Here is a 22,285-nt window from a genome sequence, read left to right as displayed (position 1 = left end):
ATTATACACTGTTGTTATTGTTGTTTACAGGCTGTGTTTTGTGTTTGCTATGCTGGCTAAAGATGCTATCACCTTAAGTGTATTAGGCTTTCCTGCTATTAGGCTTGCTGTTTAGTACTGTACTGTATGCAGTCTGCAGAGAGAGGGGAAGGAAATGTGCTCTTCTGGCTTCAGCCTGCGGTGGCTAATGAGAGCTGTCCCATATACGCATGCCCAGTGAGTCCCATGGCATCTTCTAATGTATCCGTTTATTGATCGCATCTCTATTTCTCCCTCTCTCTATGGTTCTCTTCCTCTCTCTCTCTGTCAGATGCTGTCCTCCCTCTGTATGTGTGTGAAAGTCACGCTCCACAAGAACACAGCCCTAATTGTGTACAGGTTAGCAAACGTTTGTGTGCAGCGTCCAGTGCGGGGCAAGCGATACATCCTAGAAGTATTAGCTCATCGACCTAAACCGCGCTGCAAATCGTTCGCTGATTGCTCAGGGAATGTCCAGCGCAGTGTAAAGCCATAAAAAAAGAATGTTGAGGACATTTCACCATGGATGCCATATGTAGAACAGCTATTGTTCATTGCACGGAGATTACAAAGCCCACCCTGCATCTCCTCCACAGGGCACTGGTATGATCCTCTTTGCATTCTTCTCCAGCAGTGCTGGAAGATGTAGAACTTCAGCCCAGCTGCTGTGGCTAGATAAGAGCCGGTCATTGGGAACGGCTGATTAAAGGATTTGGAGAATGCTACACGCTTCCCAAAATCTGCATGGTCAGGGATTACAGCGCTGCCTTTAATTTTCTGCCAGGGGTGAGCAGACCTCCAGCGATGGCCAAATTGTCATGTAATCTTATCAAAGAAACAAGCAGAGCTTACCAAACAACTGAGCTGTTCGGGTTTTAGAGCTTAGACTCAGCCAGCAGCTGTGTATGTCAGGGCAGAAAGAGATGATCTAATGATCTAATCCTAGACTTCAGGGCAGTTTTAAGTTCCAGATTTGTGATGCATGCTCATAAACTCATGAATTTCCAAATGTAACACACTTTGGAAACCTGACAGTCATGCATGCAAGTGTTAAAGTCTTATAGTTTGGACATATGACCAACCAGAACCACCAGAAGTTTTCTGGTGCCAAATACTACACCAAGCTGGCACAAGTTTATGCATAACTGGTAGGTACAATTTGGTGATGTAATGGTCTGGCCTTCATCTTTTGGAGCCTGTATGGGTGGCCCAACTGGGAACCTAGAAGCTTCCATATTGGCCCCATATATGTATGCCCACCAGGGTCAGTGATGGGATCAGGGTTTCAGGGGTTAAACATGGGCCCCACCTTTGTTGCATACAGCACATTGGTCTTAGACAGGACCCCTGTGGGATTAAGGAGGATATGTAATGATGGGGCCCACTTGGAAAGCCCAACTGGGTCCCAGTAACAATGCATACAATTCCACTCAGATCCCATGCCCACCTAGAACCTACCTAGCCCACCTTGCACCCATGTGAACCCCCACGTATGCATGTTGACTGTGAAAATCCTTATAGGCAAGTCTGTTCACTATGTGGCCATCTGGCCGTGCTCGGCAGTTTTTCCAGTCACACAAGACCAGGCTCCCATCTCTGTGAATGGGGAGAGACTAAATACTTGAAACTGAAGGTCAGATTGCTATTTTAAAACCATATTTTAAAATCACTGCTACAATCTACAATTGGCTCTTTTTGTTGAAGGGTAGGAATGTATCCGTAAACAGATCTCTGTCTGTAATGAGGTGTTGAGTATCATGCTAATCTACCATAATTACACCCAACATTTTTATAATAATAATAAGCATTAAAGTGAGATTAAATGTTAAATGAGATTTTAATGGTGCCGTACTTGCAGGCTTACTGAGACTACACTTCTCCAGCAATCAGAACCCACAGACAGTCCTGTTGCTTATGGAGTATAGTTGCTTAATATAAACTGTGGACTGCCTGGGAGCCCTGAGGACAAGTTTCAGAAACACCTTGGTCTTTGTGTGGTGTTGCTCCAAAGAACCCTTCTGACACCCCTATGCAGTACCATTGACCCTGCAGCTACGTTGTAAGACTGGCCTTAATCCATGCCCACAAAACTGGTCATTCATGTTGTTCATGTGATACATTTACCAGCTGCTGACGACCACCCAAACCTTAAATAACTGGTCCATTGCCATTTATGAGGACCATCCAGATGCACCCTAATCCTAAGCGTACACTAAACGGGGATTTTTTTAATTGAAATTTCTTGTGTTGCAGTTTAGTCCAAGACTTAATGCTTGTCTACGAAACCTTCCTTTTTGAAGTAGTACAGAGTATGGGGTCATGTTTGGTTAGTTGCCATAAAGCCACTTTACTTTAAAGACAGCTTTCACTTTAGCCTCTTTGCCCTGTTTTGGCTTCATAAATGACCAGGCCCTTCCACATATAGGCCTAATAGCAAGTGGACAGACAACGGCAGGCCATACATTTTTTTTTAACTTAATAGAAAAGCTGCAGACCCCAGAATGTAGTGTCTGTTTTCTTGCCTAGATGGCACTCTTCCCTCATACTCTTCACTAATTGGGCTTTGTCTGTCTTGTGCTTTGATCCAGGCCAGGAGGGAAGCCTTGCACAGTTTGTGAAAGAGCATATATCAAATCAAACTGAATTTGTGGTGTTCTGAAGGGTTTTGTGCATATTTGTGATTTTTAATTTTTTTTTAAGTTTCAAAACATGCTATTCAGCCCCTTGTAGTCCCAGCAAAGCCTATTTTACATTTGTTTCTGTGATGTCACACAACCCCAGTCTATTCAGCCTATTCACATTGAAGTTATGTGTTGAGTGTTTCAGTGTGGACTGCCTTGCAAACCATACAGTGCAGCCAGTCATAGCATAGAGTTCATTTCCATATATCAGTCACAACACATCAGGCACAAAAAAAAAAAAAATATTAACAAAATTAGCTGGATCAGGTATCGGATAATTAGGCTGATCCACGGAACCGATCCTTTTACTTTAATTTATAGGCCTTAAGTCTCTCCCACATGGTGAGGTACACCATTCATCGATTCAGCAATGGTATCAGACTGGTATTGGGTATCGATCGATATGCAGATTTATGTATTGGTATCGGAACTGAAAAAGCTGGAACGGTGCATCCCTAAGAAAAACTACATAAAGAGGTAAGAAAATGGGCCTGAGAAATGAGCTTTGATCTTTTGGTACATTTGCACAAATATAATTAGTGGACCTTAGAAGAAAAATAGATCTGATCTTGGTCTTTTTATTGTCCATTGGAAAAGTGTAGGCCTCATTCACAACCACCTCTCAGCCCTGATGTCATAAGACCTCTTTCCATAACTTGATTCCAGAATAGGAAACAGAATGAGTTTCACACATTTTGACCAAGACTTTCTATGTCTCCATTTCTTCCAGCTTGTAAAGACTGATCCAGTTCCTCTGACCTCTCTTTTTGTAAAGATGACACAAATAGCACAATGAATGCGTCACTGAGGAGAGAACATATGACCTTTCTTAGATTCACAAACCTTTGAATCACAACGGGTCAGAGCTTTCAGAGGGGGTTTAGAATACTGTGTTTGTGTGTTCTGTGTTATTTTAGCCTGTGTGAATAACATGCCGTTCTCCTGCCTTTAAATGCTAAACCCAAATCTCAGTCCCAGGCAGTTAAGAAATGACCATCTCAACCCAGCGCACTCTAACAACAAGGACATCAGACAGAATACATCTGATTTTAATCTGTAATTTGATAAGCATATAGTGTAGATGATATTAAAGTAGTATTATTGTGGTTTTGGCTACAAACTATGAAGCCATATTTGATCTGTGGAGTGAATTTAAAGCCATGAAAGCTTTTTACATTTTATATTGCAGTACTTCGTTTTTTTTTGTTTGTTTTTTTTTAACTCTGGCACTGTATATTGTAAAAATGTCTATCAGAAGTTCTTGATTTGTATTTACTCATTTGCTTTGCATTACTTTGTACAGAAATATGCAGTTTGTCAGTGTTATTTAAGTACTGGTGAGGTCCACAATATGCTCATAGAAGTAGCACTTTGTGGACACCCCTTCTAATGAGTGCATTCAGCTATTTTAAATTGCCCCCATTGCTGACACAGATGTGCAAATGTACACGCACAGCTTGTCTAGTCACTATAGAAAGGTATTTCCAAAAGAATAGGACTCTCTGAGCAGATAAATATGAACCTATTTACACTATGTCTAATGCCAGGCATGTAATCGAGAGATATAAAGCCCCCAACATTGAGCTGTGGAGCAGTGGAACTGTGTTCTCTGGAATGAGGATGCTGCTCCCTTCCAGTACTTTTGGGATCAGTTGGGGAAATAGGGATGAGGTGGGGTGGTGGTCATCCAACATCCTAACCTCACTAATGCTCTTGTCGCTGAATGCAATCAAATACTCACAGGTAGAGACAGTTACTCAATCAAAAGCAGGATATACACCCCTTTTCATAGCCTATCACAAAACAGGAGGTCATTTTGCCCACCTTTACTATGAAGTATGTGACTACATCTGCATTTTATTCACTGTACTGCTTCTTCAAATAAGTGTTACATTTTTCCAGCTGAACCTTGTCCCAGTTTCTGCAGATTGTAATGTGATATGCGCATAAGAAAATATATATATTGGCCTAGATTTCCCATATTCGTGCATCTGTAGCTGCTGCTACTGCTGCTTTTAGCTATGTAACACAGTATAGCCACTGAAATCTCTCCTCTCTTTCTGTACCATTTTGTATCATGCCAGTTTTATCGGGTTATTTCGACAGATATGTATTTGAAGAGTCATCCTGTCTCAGGAGGAAGACTACGCTGTATGAATCCTGACAGCACAGTCGCCTGGAATTCAAGTGCAAACCCTGACAACGAGCGCCTGCTCTTGCATCAGCTTTCTCCCCCTCCCAGTTGTCTCCTTCGTATGCAAATGGCACTGAGCTGTAGTGCTGTAGTTTTGCGAAGCCGCTGCTCTGCCCTTCTCCCCCTCTCCCCCGGCGGTCAGTTGTGGAGAGCACGGAGGCAGGAAACCAGTTGTTGACCCCTAACTTGTCCCAGTCAGCTGCTGCTGCTGCTGCTGAGGGCCCTCTTGAGGGCTTAACTCTCTTAGCAGGACTAGACTAGCGCTGACACCGTAACCGAACACAAATTAGTGCAATAGTTTGGCAGAAATTCCAATTACAAAAAAATCCTCTTACCCCAAATGTAGTCAGTCAGTCAGCCAAGGCATGTTTGGTGCCTTAAGCTTCTTTAGTTTTGTGCTGGAGCTGCGAGGCTCATGCTGCTAATGTGTAATGGAGGCTTATATCTGCCAGGTTAGCACGGCACAAACTGCATCCCACCATGTTCAGTTATCTACTGAAACAGACTACAGTACACACAATGCACATCCCCACGCCGCAGCAGAAAGCGTGATGCTAACGGGTAGCTGCAGGCTTTCGTTACTAGTTAGCAACATTAGCCTCGTCGCTCCAGCACAAAACTAAAGAAGCAAACTTCAGACACAAGCATGTCTTGGCTGATCGACGACGTTTAGGGAAAAATTGTGTAAATTCGATTTTCCGCCAAAATGTTCTGTTCCCACACCTCACAGATGTGCAGAATGCAAGAAGCATTCGTCACACTCTTTACACACACTCTCGCTCTCTCTCTTTCGCCCACTTCTTTTTCTGTTCAGTGGGAATTTGGCACAGGAGGAGAGAGAAAGAGAGAGAGAGAGTGAGTGAGAGTGAGAGAGACAACTTTGCTCTCTCTCTTTTCCCCTCTGCAGGCACCTCGAACGGGGTTCAGCTGTGAACAGACCTGATCGCTTCTTAATCCGATGGAGGGTGGTGGTGGTGGTGGTGGTGGTGGTGTTGGTGTGTGTTTGTGTGTGGGGGCGGTGAGGTGGGGGGGAGAGTTGAAGTCGAAGGGGCTGAAGTCATCACAGGATGTTCGGCCCATAAATTACCATTAATATCTATCTCCAGCAGTCTCTGCCCCTCTCTCTCCCTCTCTCCCTCTCTCCCTTTGTTTATGTCTCTCACTCTTTCTGTTAGGGTTCCTTAAGGGTTCTCCAGTAAAGTGGTTCAATATAGAATTCTAGCATTTGAAGACTTGATTCTTCTAGTGCAAGAAAAAAAACACATTTTGATGGACATTTCTCGTTTCTCTTTCTACAGGGGTTCTTTGTTGGCTCTTTAAGTGCTTCAATACAGACCCATGACAACTCAAAGAACCGTTTGAATATGTACTTGGCTCAGTGTTTGGCTCGTTGTTCTTCATGTACTAGAAAATCTACTTATAGCACCAAATATGTTCCACTATTGTTACAAGTGAAGGAACCCCTTTCAGTACTGTATAGAACCTGTGTGTGTTTTTCCTTTCGGTGTTCTCTCTCTCTCTCTCTCTTTCTGTTTTGCTTCTGCGCTCTCTCTCTCTCTCTCTCTCTCTCTCTCTCTCTTTCTGTTTTGCTTCTGCTCTCTCTCTCTCTCTCTCTCTCTCTCTCTCTCTCTCTCTCTCTCTCTCTCTCTCTCTCTCTCTCTCTCTCTTTCTGTTTTGCTTCTGCTCTCTCTCTCTCTCTCTTTCTGTTTTGCTTCTGCGCTCTCTCTCTCTCTCTCTCTCTCTCTCTCTCTCTCTCTCTCTTTCTGTTTTGCTTCTGCGCTCTCTCTCTCTCTCTCTCTCTCTCTCTCCCCCATCTCTATCCCTCTCACTTCATCTGTGTTTCTCTTGCTTTCTGGCTATCTCTCACTTTCTCTTTTCACACACTCTCTTTCTCTTGCTCTCTCTATCTCTTAATATTTTGCTTTCTTTGTGTATCTCTTGCTATCTGACTATCTCTTACTTTCTCTCTTTCTACAGGGGGTTCTTTAAGGGTTCCTCAGTGAAGTGGTTCAGTTCAGAACCATGACAACTCAAAGAACCTTTCAGATGTATACTTGGTTCTTTGTGTGGTGAAATAATTCTTTGTTAACAAGGAAAACCTCTTTCATATTATCCTTTATAAAACCTTTGGGGAAAAAATATATAGCACCAAAAAGGGTTCCACTATTGTAAAAGTGAAAGAACCTCTTCTCAGTTCTCTCTTTCGCTCTCTGTTGTCCACTCCCGAATATCAGAGAGGATGCTCTAAAACAAGTGGGATATTGTCGGTTCCACAGCAGCTGCAGATTAGACCCTCTTTGTGTTTACGGACAGCTCTGATGCTCCTTTGATGTTTTTCATATCAGAATTGAGTGTGAAACTCAAGTGTGAAGTTTTTCAACCTTTCATTTTGTGCTCAGTGCAAGTGGGAAGGCTGGCAGCCTGTGTTTTTGATAAGCTCTTCCTTGCTTAGTGTGAAAATTTTAATTTTTTAATTTAACTTAATTTTTACTATCAAAAGACTTTATTTCTGTTGTATCAGTAAACATCGGCTCAGGTCAGTTACGATCTATTGGGTGCAGGTGTTGGTTAGGACTGCACATGATACACTGCTATTGTGCTGTTAGTACCTACAGTGCTGTTAGTGAAGACTGTAATATGCAGATGAGCCCTCCAGTCAATCACTACAGTTTCTATATTGTGTTCTGGGAGCATCCTGATCAATCACAGAGGATGCAGTTGAGTTTCTATAGTATGTAAAGGACGTGTGTGTGTGTGTGTGTGTGTGTGTGTGGTTACGGGTATATGCCATAGCCTGACGCGCACCTCCTCAGAAATATAACTGTGTCGTGGTGACGCAGACCGTGACAGCCATGATGGCAGTATCAGAGCTTGGAGGTCTCTTTTGGAGTCTAGTTTGTTCACACTAGCTATGGGAAATTTTCTCTGTGGACAGTGAAGTCACTCTGGATAACAAACGTCCCCTAAATGCCATGATGACACATGTATTTGAAGAGACTCCTGTTAAAAAAAGACAAATCCACTGAATGGACTTCTGGATTCATCTGTCATTCCTCATCTTTAGTCTCATTCTCTTTACTTTTTCCCAGATGGGGCTCGGCAAAGGGAAAGCGGTGCTGGACAGGAGCTCATCAATCAGCAGTGATCTGGAGAGATGCTCTCTACAAGCAGGCGCTGAGGACGACTGCAGGAATCCCTCTCGGAGCAAAGTCACTGTGGAGGTACGGTGAGTCAGCTGAAGCATGAAAAATGCCACAAAGACACTTTTACTGAACTTGTTCTACAAGTGACATGACAAAGTGTGGGGTCGGGGAATCACATTTGACGTCAGTACCAAGTGGTTTGCTGTTGGTTGTTAAAGTGAGTGGTATCGCCATGGCAAGATCCAAAGAGCTCAGTAAGAAGGTTGTGGATGCAGTTTGGGAAGGGTTTTAAAAAGATCACAGAATAATTAGAAACCATATATTTTACAAGTTAAGAACATTTTAAAACAACTGCCATCATGGCCAGGTCAGGCCTTTCTAGCAAGTTCAGTCAAAGAGCAGTCCACAGTATGTCTAAACAAGGCGGCAGCTATCCTAAAATGCCATCATTGGACCTACTGTTGTGGCTCCTGCCACAGTTGATGTCAAAGTTGATGCATTCCGTGAGCTCACAGAGTGATCACTGATGTATTGCAAGCCCCAGCAAATATCTAATAGGTTTAATATCTGGACCTGTCGGCGACTCAAAATCTGGTAGTGTGAAAAGTGCAAGTCTTCTTCTGTGTGTCTGTGCACTGATTTGCAGCGTGTCTCACGCATGGCATTGCATCAGTTCTCACGTGTGTTTTCATGACACAGCGTGTTTTGGGGCAGACGCATGTGGAAGATCTTGTACACCCTGTGTTGCTGATCAGTTGTGCAGTGTGCAGCAACTAAAGATTCATGATTGCAAGACAACAAGTGTAGTGTGTAGGGTAGACTGATCTGACGATAAGGTGTGTAGTGTGAACCGGGCATGATTGAATAATCAGTCACATATTGAGCATTAGGAAAGTTTGGGTAGTTGGAGTATTTTATTATTTGCCATGTTGTAGCATAACAGTACTATTGGACTGTCGATACATTATGCAACACTACAAGAGATATTTAGCACTTATCCTGACTGCCTCAAGTTATTCTATTCAACCCAGTCCTGGCCTTGTTGTTCATTTCTCCATTAATTTACCCTTTATTGCAGAAACTAGAAAGGGAAAATGCTAAGCTGAAAATGCAGTATGAAGAGTTGAGGTAACCGATGGAACTTCACTTTCACTATATATATTATTTGCCATGTTGTAGCATATATATATATATATATATATATATATATATATATATATATATATATATATATATATTGTGTGTGTGTGTGTGTGTGTGTGTAATGTCACCGCAATCTGCCCTGCCGTTCAGGTGCCAGTATGTGCAGCTCCTGGATGAGGCAAAGGAGGAGAAATTTGAGGAGAGGAGAGTCAACCTGCTCAAAGCTCAAGTGATGCAGCTGGAAAGACAGGTATGCTGCTTGACCATTGTTTTGGATAACAGCATGTCTTACAGTACCAGAAACCACATGACAGTCCCACCAGGAATTGCAAGAACTGCAAGAAGTCATGCAATTTAACCAATCCTTGCAGTGTTTTTCAGTGTTTGCAATTTTGCCCAAGCAACATGTAACTTGGTGAAGTGGTTTCATAATTAAAATTTAGGAATGTCCAAAATTGCTGATGCAACATACTATTATACTAAGCTTACTATGATGAATGTGCTGCAAATGGTGGCTTACTGTTTTACACACTATTTAGCATGGTAGTGTGCGGTTTTTCAGCCGCAGTCAAGCTTCAAACATTTCGCCCACACTTAGGCATGATTTCTGCCACAACTGATGCTTTTGTCAGTTCTCTTCTGATTGTCTATCAGCACGTCTGTGTGAATGTCAGTGTCTGTCTGATGGGTGGTGATGAAAGAAATGAGGCTATCTGAAATTTTGAATCAGTGTTTGGAAGTGCTCAGAACTCCACCAGCTGCCACCACCAGCTGGTCAGTTGCATGTGTATGTATAGCAAGGACAGAATATCAGCATCTATTTTTGTTATTATTATTAGGATATTTGTTTTTCGTAGCCATTTTTATTACATTGGATATCAATATTCAATTATTCATACTTTAAAAGAAAGGACGTTTTTTAAACATCAGTTTAAGGATTCATGGTGCCCAAATGTTTCTGTCAGGCCTTTTTACTTTTTTTTAGTTATTTTAAAACAGTGATGGATGGAAATAAAAAGGTAATCCTGTCTAAACTTGTTTATCTTTAACTTTACATTTATGTTTACAGCATTTAGCAGACACTCTTATCCAGAGCGACTTACAAAGTGCTTTGATGTCCATTATGGAAATAAATTCTAGCCAGTACAAAATAGTCCAAACTACCCTTAAACTCAGATACTGCCAGAAACAAAATCCAGTGCTACCTATAGAGAAAAAACACACATCATCAGTGCAACACTGTTTAATAAATATCTCAGTGCTTGTTTAAGTGCAATATAAAAAGATGCGTCTTCAGTCTGCGTTTGAAGACCGCGAGGGACTCTGCTGTGTAGACAGCCAGTGGAAGTTCGTTCCACCACTTGGGTGCCAGGACAGAGAGTCTTCCTGAAGGACAGCGGGTCAAGATGGGCTGTACTTGAAGCTCAAAGGGCTCGAAGTACAGACAGTGTTCTGACCATAGCCATGAGGTAGGAAAGGGCTGGTCCGTTTTTGGCTTTGTAGGCCAGCATCAGGCCTCACAAATTTTGACTTGGGTGCCCAAACCTGATTTCACGTACAGCTGGACACGTCCAACACACGCTTATTATATTACAGGATTTTACACGATTAGGTTACACAGCGTAACACAGTTCTTGGGAGGGTTGTCCTGCCCACTTCTCCAAAGCTAGCATAGTGCAGTTAGCAGCATTTTGAGCCCAGAGTAGCAATGATAGATTCTGTCTATTACAGATCAGTGGAGCATCACAATGATTTTTGAAGCTGTTAGTTAAAGCAACACTGTGTAGCATTTCTTTAAATATTTGGACGCATATTATTTGCATGCGAGTAACACAACACTTTAAACCAATGTGAACTAAGTTGATCCAAGAGTCAATTCGTGGTAGACTCCTGAGACTCCTGACACTATGTTGGCTCACCTCTGTATTGTAAGTAGCCTTGAAGTCACTCTGAATAACAGTGTCAGCTTAGTAAATGTCATAATGTAAATGTTTTTTAAGAGAGCGTTTGTTTTAATCTAATGTCATCATTGTTCACAAAAAGTCGGGCATCCGGTTCTTTAGCATAATATGTGTGTATATTGTTTTTCTCTGGGTAAATCCTGTAGTCTAGAGGCTGTAGAGGACCACTAGGTAATAGTAGAAAATAACTGATAGACTCCATATCAGTATCGGTTAAGATTTGAAAAAGTTCTGTAGACTGGCCCAGACATAAAGAAGCAAATGTACACCTACATTTAGTGTAAGTTTGTGTACATTACATTACGTTGTTCACAAATGATCAAACTGAACAAACAAAAGATGTAGATTTGACCTTGGCTTCATTGTTTTATTGATGACGTTCTTTGACATCATTGTAGAAGGCATAGGACAGAACAGTGCAACAAGTTTCACGGCACCCTGTGTTGCTTTGCATGCTGCCATGTAGCATCTTTATGTATTCAGAACGCATGCTGTCTGTTTTGCAGGTGATTTTGCTGTCTGAAGGTTTGAGCTCGCAGCTGTGCCGCAGTCAGGATGTGGAGAAGGCTCTTGATCCTCTAACACACAGATTAAGGTGCGCTTACCGAATAGCAGTTGCAGTGCAGTTTGGTGACTTGAATGTAAATGGAACGCTCTATTTATCTCCTCCAGCAAAGTTATCATAGAGGCAGGAAAACAAGTTCAGATACAGCTTTGAAGTAAACCGAGATAAACTTTTAAAGGAACATTTTGGCCCAATTTTAAAACAAACTGACTTTAGTTGGATAAAGGATAAAGGATAAAAGGAGTTTTTACACAAATCTAATATAAAGGCAGAATGTAGTTATAGGCCATAGTTATATTTCCCCACTTTCCACACTGAGTTTTATCATATTGGTCAGTTATTATGTATGGAAAATTTGTTTCTACATAATCTTTTGCATCCAAAGTCTTTAACTCCGGAGATTAGGGAGTTTTGTTTACTTTTTGCATTTATGATATATGCAAAAGAGCTTTCACAAACGAGGTCTGAAATGTCTGGAATAAACTCTTGCAATAATATTCACTGTGAAACCACAACACACACAGCAGTAAGACAAGTACAAACTTCAAGTATCTGTGTATTTAAATAGATCTGCCATAAAACGTAATGGGTCCAGCGTGAAACAGCGATTAAAGCCAAGCTCACTGACCTAAGCATGCATGTGACATCATAACCATGACCTCAAAGTGGGCTGTTTTGACAGCTTATTGTCCATATATGGGCTGGGAAGTGAGTGGTAAAGTTTCAAAGTTTAAAGTTATTCAAAATTAGATTTTTTCCTAGAAAACATGTCCTTTCTAATTGCTTCAGTGTTTTCCCTGCAGCGTCTTTACCGTCACCTCAGCTTCCTCTCGCTCCCAGCAGCCGCTGCACCTGCTCTGTGTCAGCCCTTTACCAGGAGCTGTACTGACAGCTGCCGGAGGCATGAGACTACACAGGCCCTTTAAAGACTGAGCGGGCTTTTCCTCTTATTCCACTGATCTTGGAAGCGCTGCAACCCAAAATCCCTTTTACCACTTAAGTAAAACTGAAAATGCGAAACTGTTCTCAGATCAGGTAAAGAAAAGCACTTCGCCTGGCCCCTCTGGGTAGCGTTAGGGCCACCGTTCTTGTGCTGGATGCGTGTGATGTGGGCTGAAGCGATATGCTGCAGTTAATCCGCTCAGCTTGCCGCCTCTAAGTGCCTGTTATTGGGGCCTCTGATCCAATAATGACCGGGATTATGGCACTTTGCTCCCACATAATTTCATTTGGTTACACCCCGCAAAAGCACATTCACGTCTTTACTCCCTGCTGACGGCTCGACGATCCGCAGAAACGGACACGGCGCCTGAGAAATGGGCCGACCTCTCGGAAAAAAAGAACAAGCGCATGACATTGCCGTGATTGTTTGAGCGGTCATTTGACAGCTCCACGGTCAGAAGAAGTCTTTCCGAATGAACTGTGGTGCACGTGATATTTGCGTTTTCACATCTGAAAGTCCGAACCAAACCAAGAGTCACGTTTTTATTACGACATCTACAATTGTTTCGATTCAGTTTTGGTTTCACACTGCAATTTAAAATCGCTTCTAAAAACTTGGATGCATGGTACCTGCATAGATCTGCACTGTTGTCACCTACATGGGCTCTCTGTACTTGACATTGATTGATTTGTAGCATGAACACTGTGGTTCCATTCCCTTCCGTTCTATAGAAATAAAGCCAATACTGTCCGCCATGTTGTCAATTTTGACATCAGTGTCTGTGCAGTGGAGACCATAGGTGGAGCCAGACACGCCTACTCATCCCAGACCAAGCATGTCTTAGACTTTCTTAGTGCAACCTCACCTTCTTACAATATAGCAGTGTAACATTTTAAAAACTAAAAAAATAGAGAATACATTTTTTTGTTGTTCACTTGCTTCATTTTTGAAAGACATTGCGCTGTGTTGCGCTGCGCTGATGTTCTGACGTCAGTGTATTGCATTTTGTCCCAATTTGGAGGATAAACATGACCCCCAGGCCATAGTGGCAGCGCAATAGGCCACTGAGCCACTCAGAGCCTTGTATTCTGTACACTTTTAGAGCTACTTCTGTGTCTACAAGAATCATGATGTTAAATGAGTTGATGTGAGACCTCCTGTTGTTTTATTACTGGTAATAATTAGGAAACTAATTTGAAAATGTTTGTCCTCAGATCACTGCTGAGCTCTGGAGCTGATGCTGACGTGGTCATTGCCCGGTCAGAGCTCACCCAGCTTGTGGAAAAATGTGAGGATGTGAAGCAGAAGCTCCACAGAAAAAATAAGGTAAAGCATGGTGTAGTTATAGTACCCTTTCCTTTTTTAGCTTCCCCATTTGCCCTCTTTATCTGTGATGGCTCGCTGCTGACACTATGCCATGGCATCAACTAAAATGGAAAAATAACATCTGTCAAGTTCAAATGATTTTAAAATATCAATGCCTTTCTGAAGCACCTTCCCATTAGCTTCTCTTATATGTGTGTGTTGAGTATGTTCTATTCTTTTTATGAGGAAATCAGTCAGTGGTAATTGACTGTATGATCCAGATGCGGCGAATAGAGATTAGGTAGCAAAACAGCAGAGTGTTCCTATAACCTCTTTTTGGAAATGCCTATACAGTCTTGCTGATTACCATGGAACGAGAAGAGAGGGTTCCCAGCCAGGTTTATGTTCTCTTTACTGATGTAGGCAGGTGTGATCTACAGATCTGAGGTTATAGAACACCACCTTATCACCTCCATTACCAGCGTAGATGGATCTCCTACAACCTCTAATAGTGTGTAACCCTGAGAGGTAGATTTGTCCTCTTGACTGATCTAGGATCTGTTCATCATCCCTCCTATCTCGTCCCACCACTGTATTTCACTATTATCCTCCATTGCCTTTGTTGAATGCAGGCCAATACAATGGCCATCTCTCTCTATCATTCTCTCTTGCTTGCCATCTCCCCCCTCCCCCCAACACACAGATAATAACATGCCACAATGATAGAAAGTCCTGTTAAATAATAGGCAAGGTGTTATTACATGCTCTGTCATCTGCGTGCTCAGAGGGGGATTTTGTATACCTGCCAGAATGAAAGAATGGTGTCTGCGCAATGGCTTTTCATTTTTTCGCAGTAGATGTTCTGTGCGCCAATGTGTCGGTGGCGCGCCTCATGAGTGGGGATGGAGCCGCTCTCATTCCCCTCCCGCTTCTTTTCCATTTTCCACCTTCCGTGTTTCGCTCAGCCGGGGTTGCTGAGACGAGGAGTCCGGTCGCAAATCAAAAGAAGGCCAGAACGAACACGTTTGAATGATCTGGCCGGCTCTTCCAGGGCGCAATTCTAGCGTCCCTGCTCTGTCACGTCTGTGTGAAGACCGTTCGCTTCAGAAAGGCAGGCATCTTCCTTTTTCCAGCAGTGCACAGGCAGGGACTGAATCCAAAGAGGTTACACTGGGCATATTTCTTCCATTGTTTTATCAGTGAGTAAAACTAAACAAAATAAAGACTTTAAAAGAGTAGTCTTGTGAATAACAATTCCTGTAAACCCACTACAGTTTCCAAAGTACCATGCAAATTCACACTAATTGTGTGTACTGTGAATTCTTTGTGAGCTGTGTGTACGCAACTGGGATGTCCATATGAAAGTTCAGTGCATGGAAGTGACACATCATGAGTCTTGGATACTACGGTGTTCTTTTTCAAATGCAAAACCCATGTCAGTAAAACAGAGGTATAAAACAGACCAATTCCACAATCCCCAAACTGTTACATCACAGTCTTAACTTATATCCATGCCCCATAGTGAAAGCCTTTTGAGGCTAAACAAAACACATACTACAGGACAATATAGAGGCAAGACAAAAAAATCTAAAGGCTAATGCTAACTGACCGCACAAAGCACTGTTCAGAGGTAGGTGATTGGTAAGCTGATGAAGCTAGCTGAATGCTACAGTCAGCCAAAGGAAAGCAGGCAAGTCAGTCAACCAGCCAGGGCCGGGGAAACCAAGCCATATAAGCCAATAAAGCTAGCTTGGGACTAGTTGGCTGCTAGACTAGAAGCTAACCCTACCATACATGCAGCTAGCTAACCACGTAACGTGCTGATTGGACACATAGAGGACCACAATACTGTCCGTTTCCTGTTTGTTTGAGTCAAAATAACAGTAAATACGTTAAGTAAGCATTTCTCACCCCAACCAATGCCACATATTTACCATTTATACATTTGAAGAATAATGTAGTTAATAAATACGTTCTTTGATGCCTTGAGGTGAATTCAAACACTTGTTTATGTCCAGTGAATAGTTGGCCATTGAAATTGTGTACATGACCGCGAGCCTTTATTGCAACATACTTTTTATTATGCGCTTTGTTTATATACATAGATTATCTGCTTGGCTAAACCTTTTAATGCATGATTTCCTTTACTTATTGCATTGCCATATTTGCTGTATTTGGACACACAGTCACACAGACAGTCCGTTCTAGAATGACAGCATATCATGGGGGACGTCATTCTTCTAGTGCAGAGTATTTATTTCACATGAGAGCCATGAGAACGTGGGTAATTACAGCATCTTCATCAACAACAAAAAAAACACACAATTTGCATTGTTGTCTATGTTCCAAAAAGGCCTTAACAGCCGTCTTCCCTCCCTAGTCACCCAGCTTGGTTTCAGAGTCATTTGTTCCCTGATTGAGGCCGAACAGGTTGAATTGCTGTTAAGAGGAGCTTTCGCGATGTGCCGTGTAATTGAAGTAATTACGGGTTCCATCTGCTCTGTGTTGAACAATGCACCGTAAACATTGTTACAAGGCAAATCATGGGAGACAAGCGCTAGATCAAGTGCTGCGGGGTGCGTCTCGCTCTCGTCTGTCTGGAGCATCCAGAAAACATAATGTGCCACATTTCCATGGCTTGCAATTCAGATACGGTTATGAGGCTTCTTTTCACTGGCTGCGTCAGGCATGGAGTGGATGGGCAATTTTGTCACTTATGATAAAAGCATTCCTCTTTACCTCTCCTCTCCTCTCTCTCGCTTTCTCAGCCTCGAATGGAGATTGCGGCTGAGAGAGGAAAATCAGCTCGTGAAAAACACTCTCCCCTTCCGTCCTCAAAAATGATCTCCAATTTTGTAATTTTCTTTAATTGAGTTTGTGGTCTTGTCATGATGTAGAAGCCATTTGTGTCAGTTTAGAAGAGTTTGATGAACAAACTGCTGCTAGCGATTTCCTGAAGCTTTTATTAAGAATCACGCTAATTTTATAGTATTATCTTAATTAGTCCTTTATGAAAACCATGCTTTTAGTGAAATGTGTGTGTGTGTGTGTGTGTGTATGTATGTATGTATGTATGTATATATATATATATATATATATATATATATATATATATGCGCTTGGTGTCTGATGTTTACTTCTTCAGTTTTACACTGAAGTCCGAGAATCTGTCAGATGCTAGAGAGTACCCCCGATACAGTCCAAAAGGAATGAGTTCATGTTGAACTTTCATTGCAAAACATTACCCGAAATCATTCAACACTGCTGTCATATATTAAATGCAGTTTATGGGTTTACACGAGTGGTGCAAGCGTTGACCTTATCATCTACAGACTACAAGTTAGTTGATGTTGCAGAGTTGGCAGTTAGTCTTCTTCAAGTGTTCTGAGCTGACCAATGACGTTGTGGTAGCAGCAGTTTGAAAAGATGTGGTGAATTCTTCACTTGACTCAGAGGAAGCACCTGCTAGCCTTCACTTTTCCAGTGCTGGCAGCGTGGAGTGATGGGGTAAGACCTGTCTGGCAGGTGGGAATTGACAACAGCCAAATTGGGACTTTCTAACACTGAGCATGACCGCCAATTAGCGCTGGACTAATGAACAAAAAGATTCTATAAGCATCATTTGATTTTAGATGTAATTTGTTCTTACTTATGTGAAAGACTCATATTTAAGTTTGGGCGGTTTAGCTTCATTCAATAAGGACTCTCTTAGCTGTGCCCTAGAGTGTTTTTAGTCATGGTGTAGGTCAAATTGGAGGAATTCTTAGCTGGAGCTACGAGGCGATAATATGAGGTGGCTAACAGATAATGGAAGCTTATAGTCCAACACAGTATTGGGCAAAAGGCATGCCTGAAGGACTGTACATTACAGTACATTACTTGCCTTAAACCACACAGAGTTGTTAAATAATCTCAAGTAGACTTTCTCATGTGGTTTCTGACTCTGTGTGACATTATCAGCAGCAGCATTTGTCATCTTAAAAATTAGAATTTTATAAATGCTTTTGTCCATTTGTATAGATAACGGTATACAAAACAGTGTATAGAGACCGTGTTAAAAATCTTGATCTCAAAGCTGTCTAGTTGAGATGATTCAACAGCATGGCGTTTGACAAGTGTCATGATTGTCATACAATTTTCACATTTCTAAACTAGTGCTTATACACTTCCATTACTTGTAAATTCTACAGCTTATCTTAGTTGCTTGTTGTTATTTTACTAATGAGATTAGAGGGAAAATAAAGCTGCACTTGAAAGCTGACTTGTCTGCTTGTCTGCTGTTGACTTCCATTTCCCGCTGCTAATCAGAGCTACAGGCCAGTTTCTGATGGCTTTGCACTTAGGAGAAGGGAGCAATGGTATCACGGCAAGGTTTGTTACTTAACAAGTGCAGTATTTGAGTCTGGCCTTGGGGCCGGGAGACAGACGTGTTTCATATAGCTGCGTTTGTGAGTATGTAAGGCCATATTTGGTGCGAGGGCCATGGCTGGGATTCTCATCTGCCCCACATCTGGATTCCATCATATTAACGTTCCGCCTTGTTACACTCACACATTGCCTCCACAAGGTTCTGATGTGTATCAGAAGAACTAACACGACATGGTTCTTTGGTCCTCTTTGCCTGCTGTAGTGTGAAATGGGAGGTCGTGGTGCACAGCCTGCACTGCAAAAAATATTATTATTTTATATTATATTATTTTTTTATTATTATACACACGTTGTACTGGAAAAAACCTCCAGTCTATTCCTCTCGTCCTCACTTATCTCTTTTGCATTATGGGAAAGCTCTCCGTTCTCTACACTGTATAAAGATCAACAACCAACCGAAATGGTTCAATAAAATTATTACCTTAATTTGAAAATTTGTTACCAAAGCTGCTTATTTTATTGCGGATTAGCTTTTTCTTTAACTTATGCTGTTTAAGACTGAAGGCATAATCAACTGCCCTTTTGGAAACTGTCCTACTTTCTGCTAGCTACTGCCATTCTTCCTGCAAATCGGAGAGTCAGGCCAGTTTTTGGCGGTTTTGCACTTGGCCAAATTGGGGGGGGAGGTCCTTGTTACAAGCACAGCCCTATGCTTTTATACCTTTCTTGCTTTCTCATTAAACATAGTAAGGATGTGACTTTGATTGAGATGAAAAATGCATGCTTACAACCCTGTTATTTTGCCTCAGAATGGAACATGCTGATTTTCCTTTTATAGGTGGCTGATGAAAACAAAATGATTTGATTGGCTAAGTTCTGCTCTGCCAATTAAACCATGGCAGCTCACAGAAGCCACATAGCTTAGCTTAGCCTAGTTTAGCACTGTAACAAGAACATTGTAATCACTTTTTGTAATTATTTCCGGATAGTGTTGCTCACTAAGGTGTCTAGTTAACTAGCCGAAGAGATTGGAAGCTTATGAAGCAAGTGAGCATCCGTGCTAGGCCTCTCATACTCGTAGCAGTGGTTTCTTTGGTGAGCCCTTCTCTGATCGGTGCTTTACCCAGCTCAGCATGTTTAAAAGACTAACTGCTAATTCCACTTCTTCAGCTAACTGGCACCTGTGTTGGCAGGCATTGCTTTACAGGTAAGGAAATATCCATGCCATCTCTGTCTGCATGCTTAACAAAGAGGTTTCTATATGGCAGGTAGCGGAACAAGTTCTACAGTACATCAGGTATAAGAATGCTTTCTCCATGAAATGAACTGTTTACATATTCAGATGATTCTTGGAGTCTTAATTACAGATACAACAATTGCCGTTACTAGAGAAGCTTTCGTTGGAACCCTTTTTAAGAGTGCAGGATGACGTGAAGCCCTTAGTATTGTGGTCCTTGTTGTCTGCCTTAGTGAAATCTGAGGTCGTATCGCACGATGTGGCATGATCTTTAGGCTGGTTTTATTGACTGTGACCCATTATCTGACACAGAGAAGCCTGTGGGTGCCGCTTGAGACTGCAGATGCAACAACAAACGGCCTCATTGAGGATGAAGGAAAGCAACACATACCAAGCATGGCGTATCAGGCTTGTGATCTCCCAAATTTATGTCTGTGTGACTTGGAACGAGTTGGAGAAGAACCGCAGCTGCAGCCTTTGGACTTTGCCGGTCTTAATTAGCCAAGCAGCATGATCTGCCACCATAACCTCCATTCAAATCCTAAAAGCACCCCGAGCCCTTCTAATGAAATGTATTTAGCAGCAGAGTGAGGTGGCCTTAGGTGAGATGAGAAGTAGGACTGTCTGATATGTCGTTTCTTTAATCGTACCACAATATTTGCCTTTACGATGTTGTTGTCACAGTATGCAAATGCTGCCTCTAAGCAATCACAATGTCTTAGACTGTGAGTTGTGAGCATCTTGACCAGTCACAGTTTTAAATGATGTTTTTTGGGTGAAACTTCTTTGATGAATCAAGGTATTTATGGAATCCAGTCAGCAGTTGTGGTCAAAACAGTGACTGTCACATTAATGTGTCACGCTTTATTACGTGACCTACCGATTACTGTGGTGGGAAAGTGAGCTTTTGAAAAAGGCCAACAAGGGACTTCGCCAACTACACAGAACCTTTCAAACATTTCAAAAATATTTATTTGCTGGACAAATAGGTAAGTGTTTATTAAATATAAGGGAGTACGGTCATAATACTAGTCACTACATTCTTAAAAATGAAGATGCCAGAAAGTGTTCTTTGGTGCGATTCCATAGAACAGCTTTTCGTCCCTTTTAATGAATGGTTCTTTGGAGAACCATTTTTGTAAATGAGGTGTAAGTTTGAAGAGTCTTTTTAAAGTTTAAATAAGGATCTAGAAAGAATGTTTAAATTGGAGCATAACCTCTATATTACAGACGGAAAAATCGTTCGCCTACATGTCACCATTGGATTTTCAGCCAAAATATGTGATTGGAACATCTCTACCTTGGCTTATCCTGAGAAGTGATCAGATCATATTTGCAAGTTAAGGATTACAGCAGATCTAAGCAAGGCTCCTCCATCACAGGGCGCTGCATTTGGTTTTGCGAGATTGTGAGACAGTATTTTGCAATATATTGCATATAAGTGGCACTGACTGCCACTTGCATCTTGTAAACTATACATTGAAAATGTATACCATATTTGAGAATCGATACAGTATTGCTGAAGATAATATTGTGATACTTTGATATATCAGTATATTCCTACACCCCTATTCTTTCAGGAAGCAAAAGTGGTTCTTCTATGGCAAGATTTTTAAATTCTTATCCTGAAGGGTTGATGTGTAGCAGAATTTGGTGATTTTCCTTCCTCAAGCACATCTACTTCAACTCCAGTTCAGTGTAAAGGAAGCTAGACTGTATGTATATATGTCGCTGTAGAATTAGCACACTAAAGTGTTGAAGAAGTGCACTCCTTAATAAGGCGCTGACCCTGGTGGCCGCTGGCCATCTGGATGGATAGCTGGCACTGAGCATCTGCAGAAGCCCTTTGTGAAGAAAGAGAGAGCGAGAGCGCTTGGGTTTGAGCTAAGCAGATTCTAGCCTGTGCTGCTGCTGCTCAGAGCCCATGGCCGACACATGGATCACTGTAATTACGGGGCAGGCCGGGGCCGGTTATTAGTTTAAGGAATGTCAGGGGCGTATATCAAACCCAATTTGCTCCGGAGCTTGAGAGGTCACTCATCTTCCTCTGCCTCGCTGCCTCTTTGGCCGGAGCAGGGTGGATGGCCTTCTCTGCGAGCACACAAAGAGAGAAATAAGATTGGGCTCTGCTCCTGGCTGTGCTTTGAAGTATTCGATAAGCGTTTGCGGTGCTACGGTTACAAAACGGGGTTGTTTGTATTATTTTTTGGTCTGAATGCGGAACACAGCTTGAGGAAATCAGGACTTTTTTTGTCAACGAGATGAACATGCTGATCATGTGTTTATTTGTAGAAATCATTCTGAAGATCGAGACAAATCTCCATTACACCCTTCAGTTTCACACTCACAAGGCTTGACATGGCCAGCATTAATGGCAAACTTCTGACTAGAGTCTAATAGATCTAGACAGAAGCCTTTGATGCCAGCCTCTGAATTGCTTATTAATAAAGCAGTCCATGCTTCAGATGGTCAGTCAGCTCATTAAACCTCAGCTCATAAGCGTGTGTGTATGTGTGTCTCAGCGTGTGGAACTGACTATACTTTTTGTCAGTGTGCTCAAAGACATCTATAGATAAAAAAATGAGGACACCTCATGAAAACCTTGACAATGGACATTTGGTCTAAATTTGAACAATACTGAGAAACGGAGGTTATTGTTGTTGTAGTTAATAGAAATGTCATTTTCTAGTGAGGTTAAAACACCCACATTAATACTAAGTAAGGTAC

General features: G+C 41.9%; 1 protein-coding gene across 1 annotated transcript in view; it reads left to right on the top strand.

Annotated features, from left to right (window-relative positions):
- LOC140542277 (uncharacterized) overlaps window positions 1–22,285 on the top strand; it is a 97,819-nt gene that overhangs the window by 6,857 nt on the left and 68,677 nt on the right. Inside the window, exons 2-6 of the mRNA XM_072665194.1 lie at window positions 7,983–8,114; window positions 9,115–9,164; window positions 9,330–9,429; window positions 11,647–11,735; window positions 13,863–13,974. Coding sequence (XP_072521295.1) covers window positions 7,983–8,114; window positions 9,115–9,164; window positions 9,330–9,429; window positions 11,647–11,735; window positions 13,863–13,974 — 483 coding nt within the window. The remainder of the gene's footprint in view (window positions 1–7,982; window positions 8,115–9,114; window positions 9,165–9,329; window positions 9,430–11,646; window positions 11,736–13,862; window positions 13,975–22,285) is intronic.

This window comes from Salminus brasiliensis, chromosome 20 (genome assembly GCF_030463535.1).
Source record: "Salminus brasiliensis chromosome 20, fSalBra1.hap2, whole genome shotgun sequence".
NCBI lineage: Eukaryota > Metazoa > Chordata > Actinopteri > Characiformes > Bryconidae > Salminus > Salminus brasiliensis.
The sequence above is the reverse complement of the archived record's forward strand: the minus strand, read 5'-3'. Positions and strand labels throughout refer to the sequence as shown.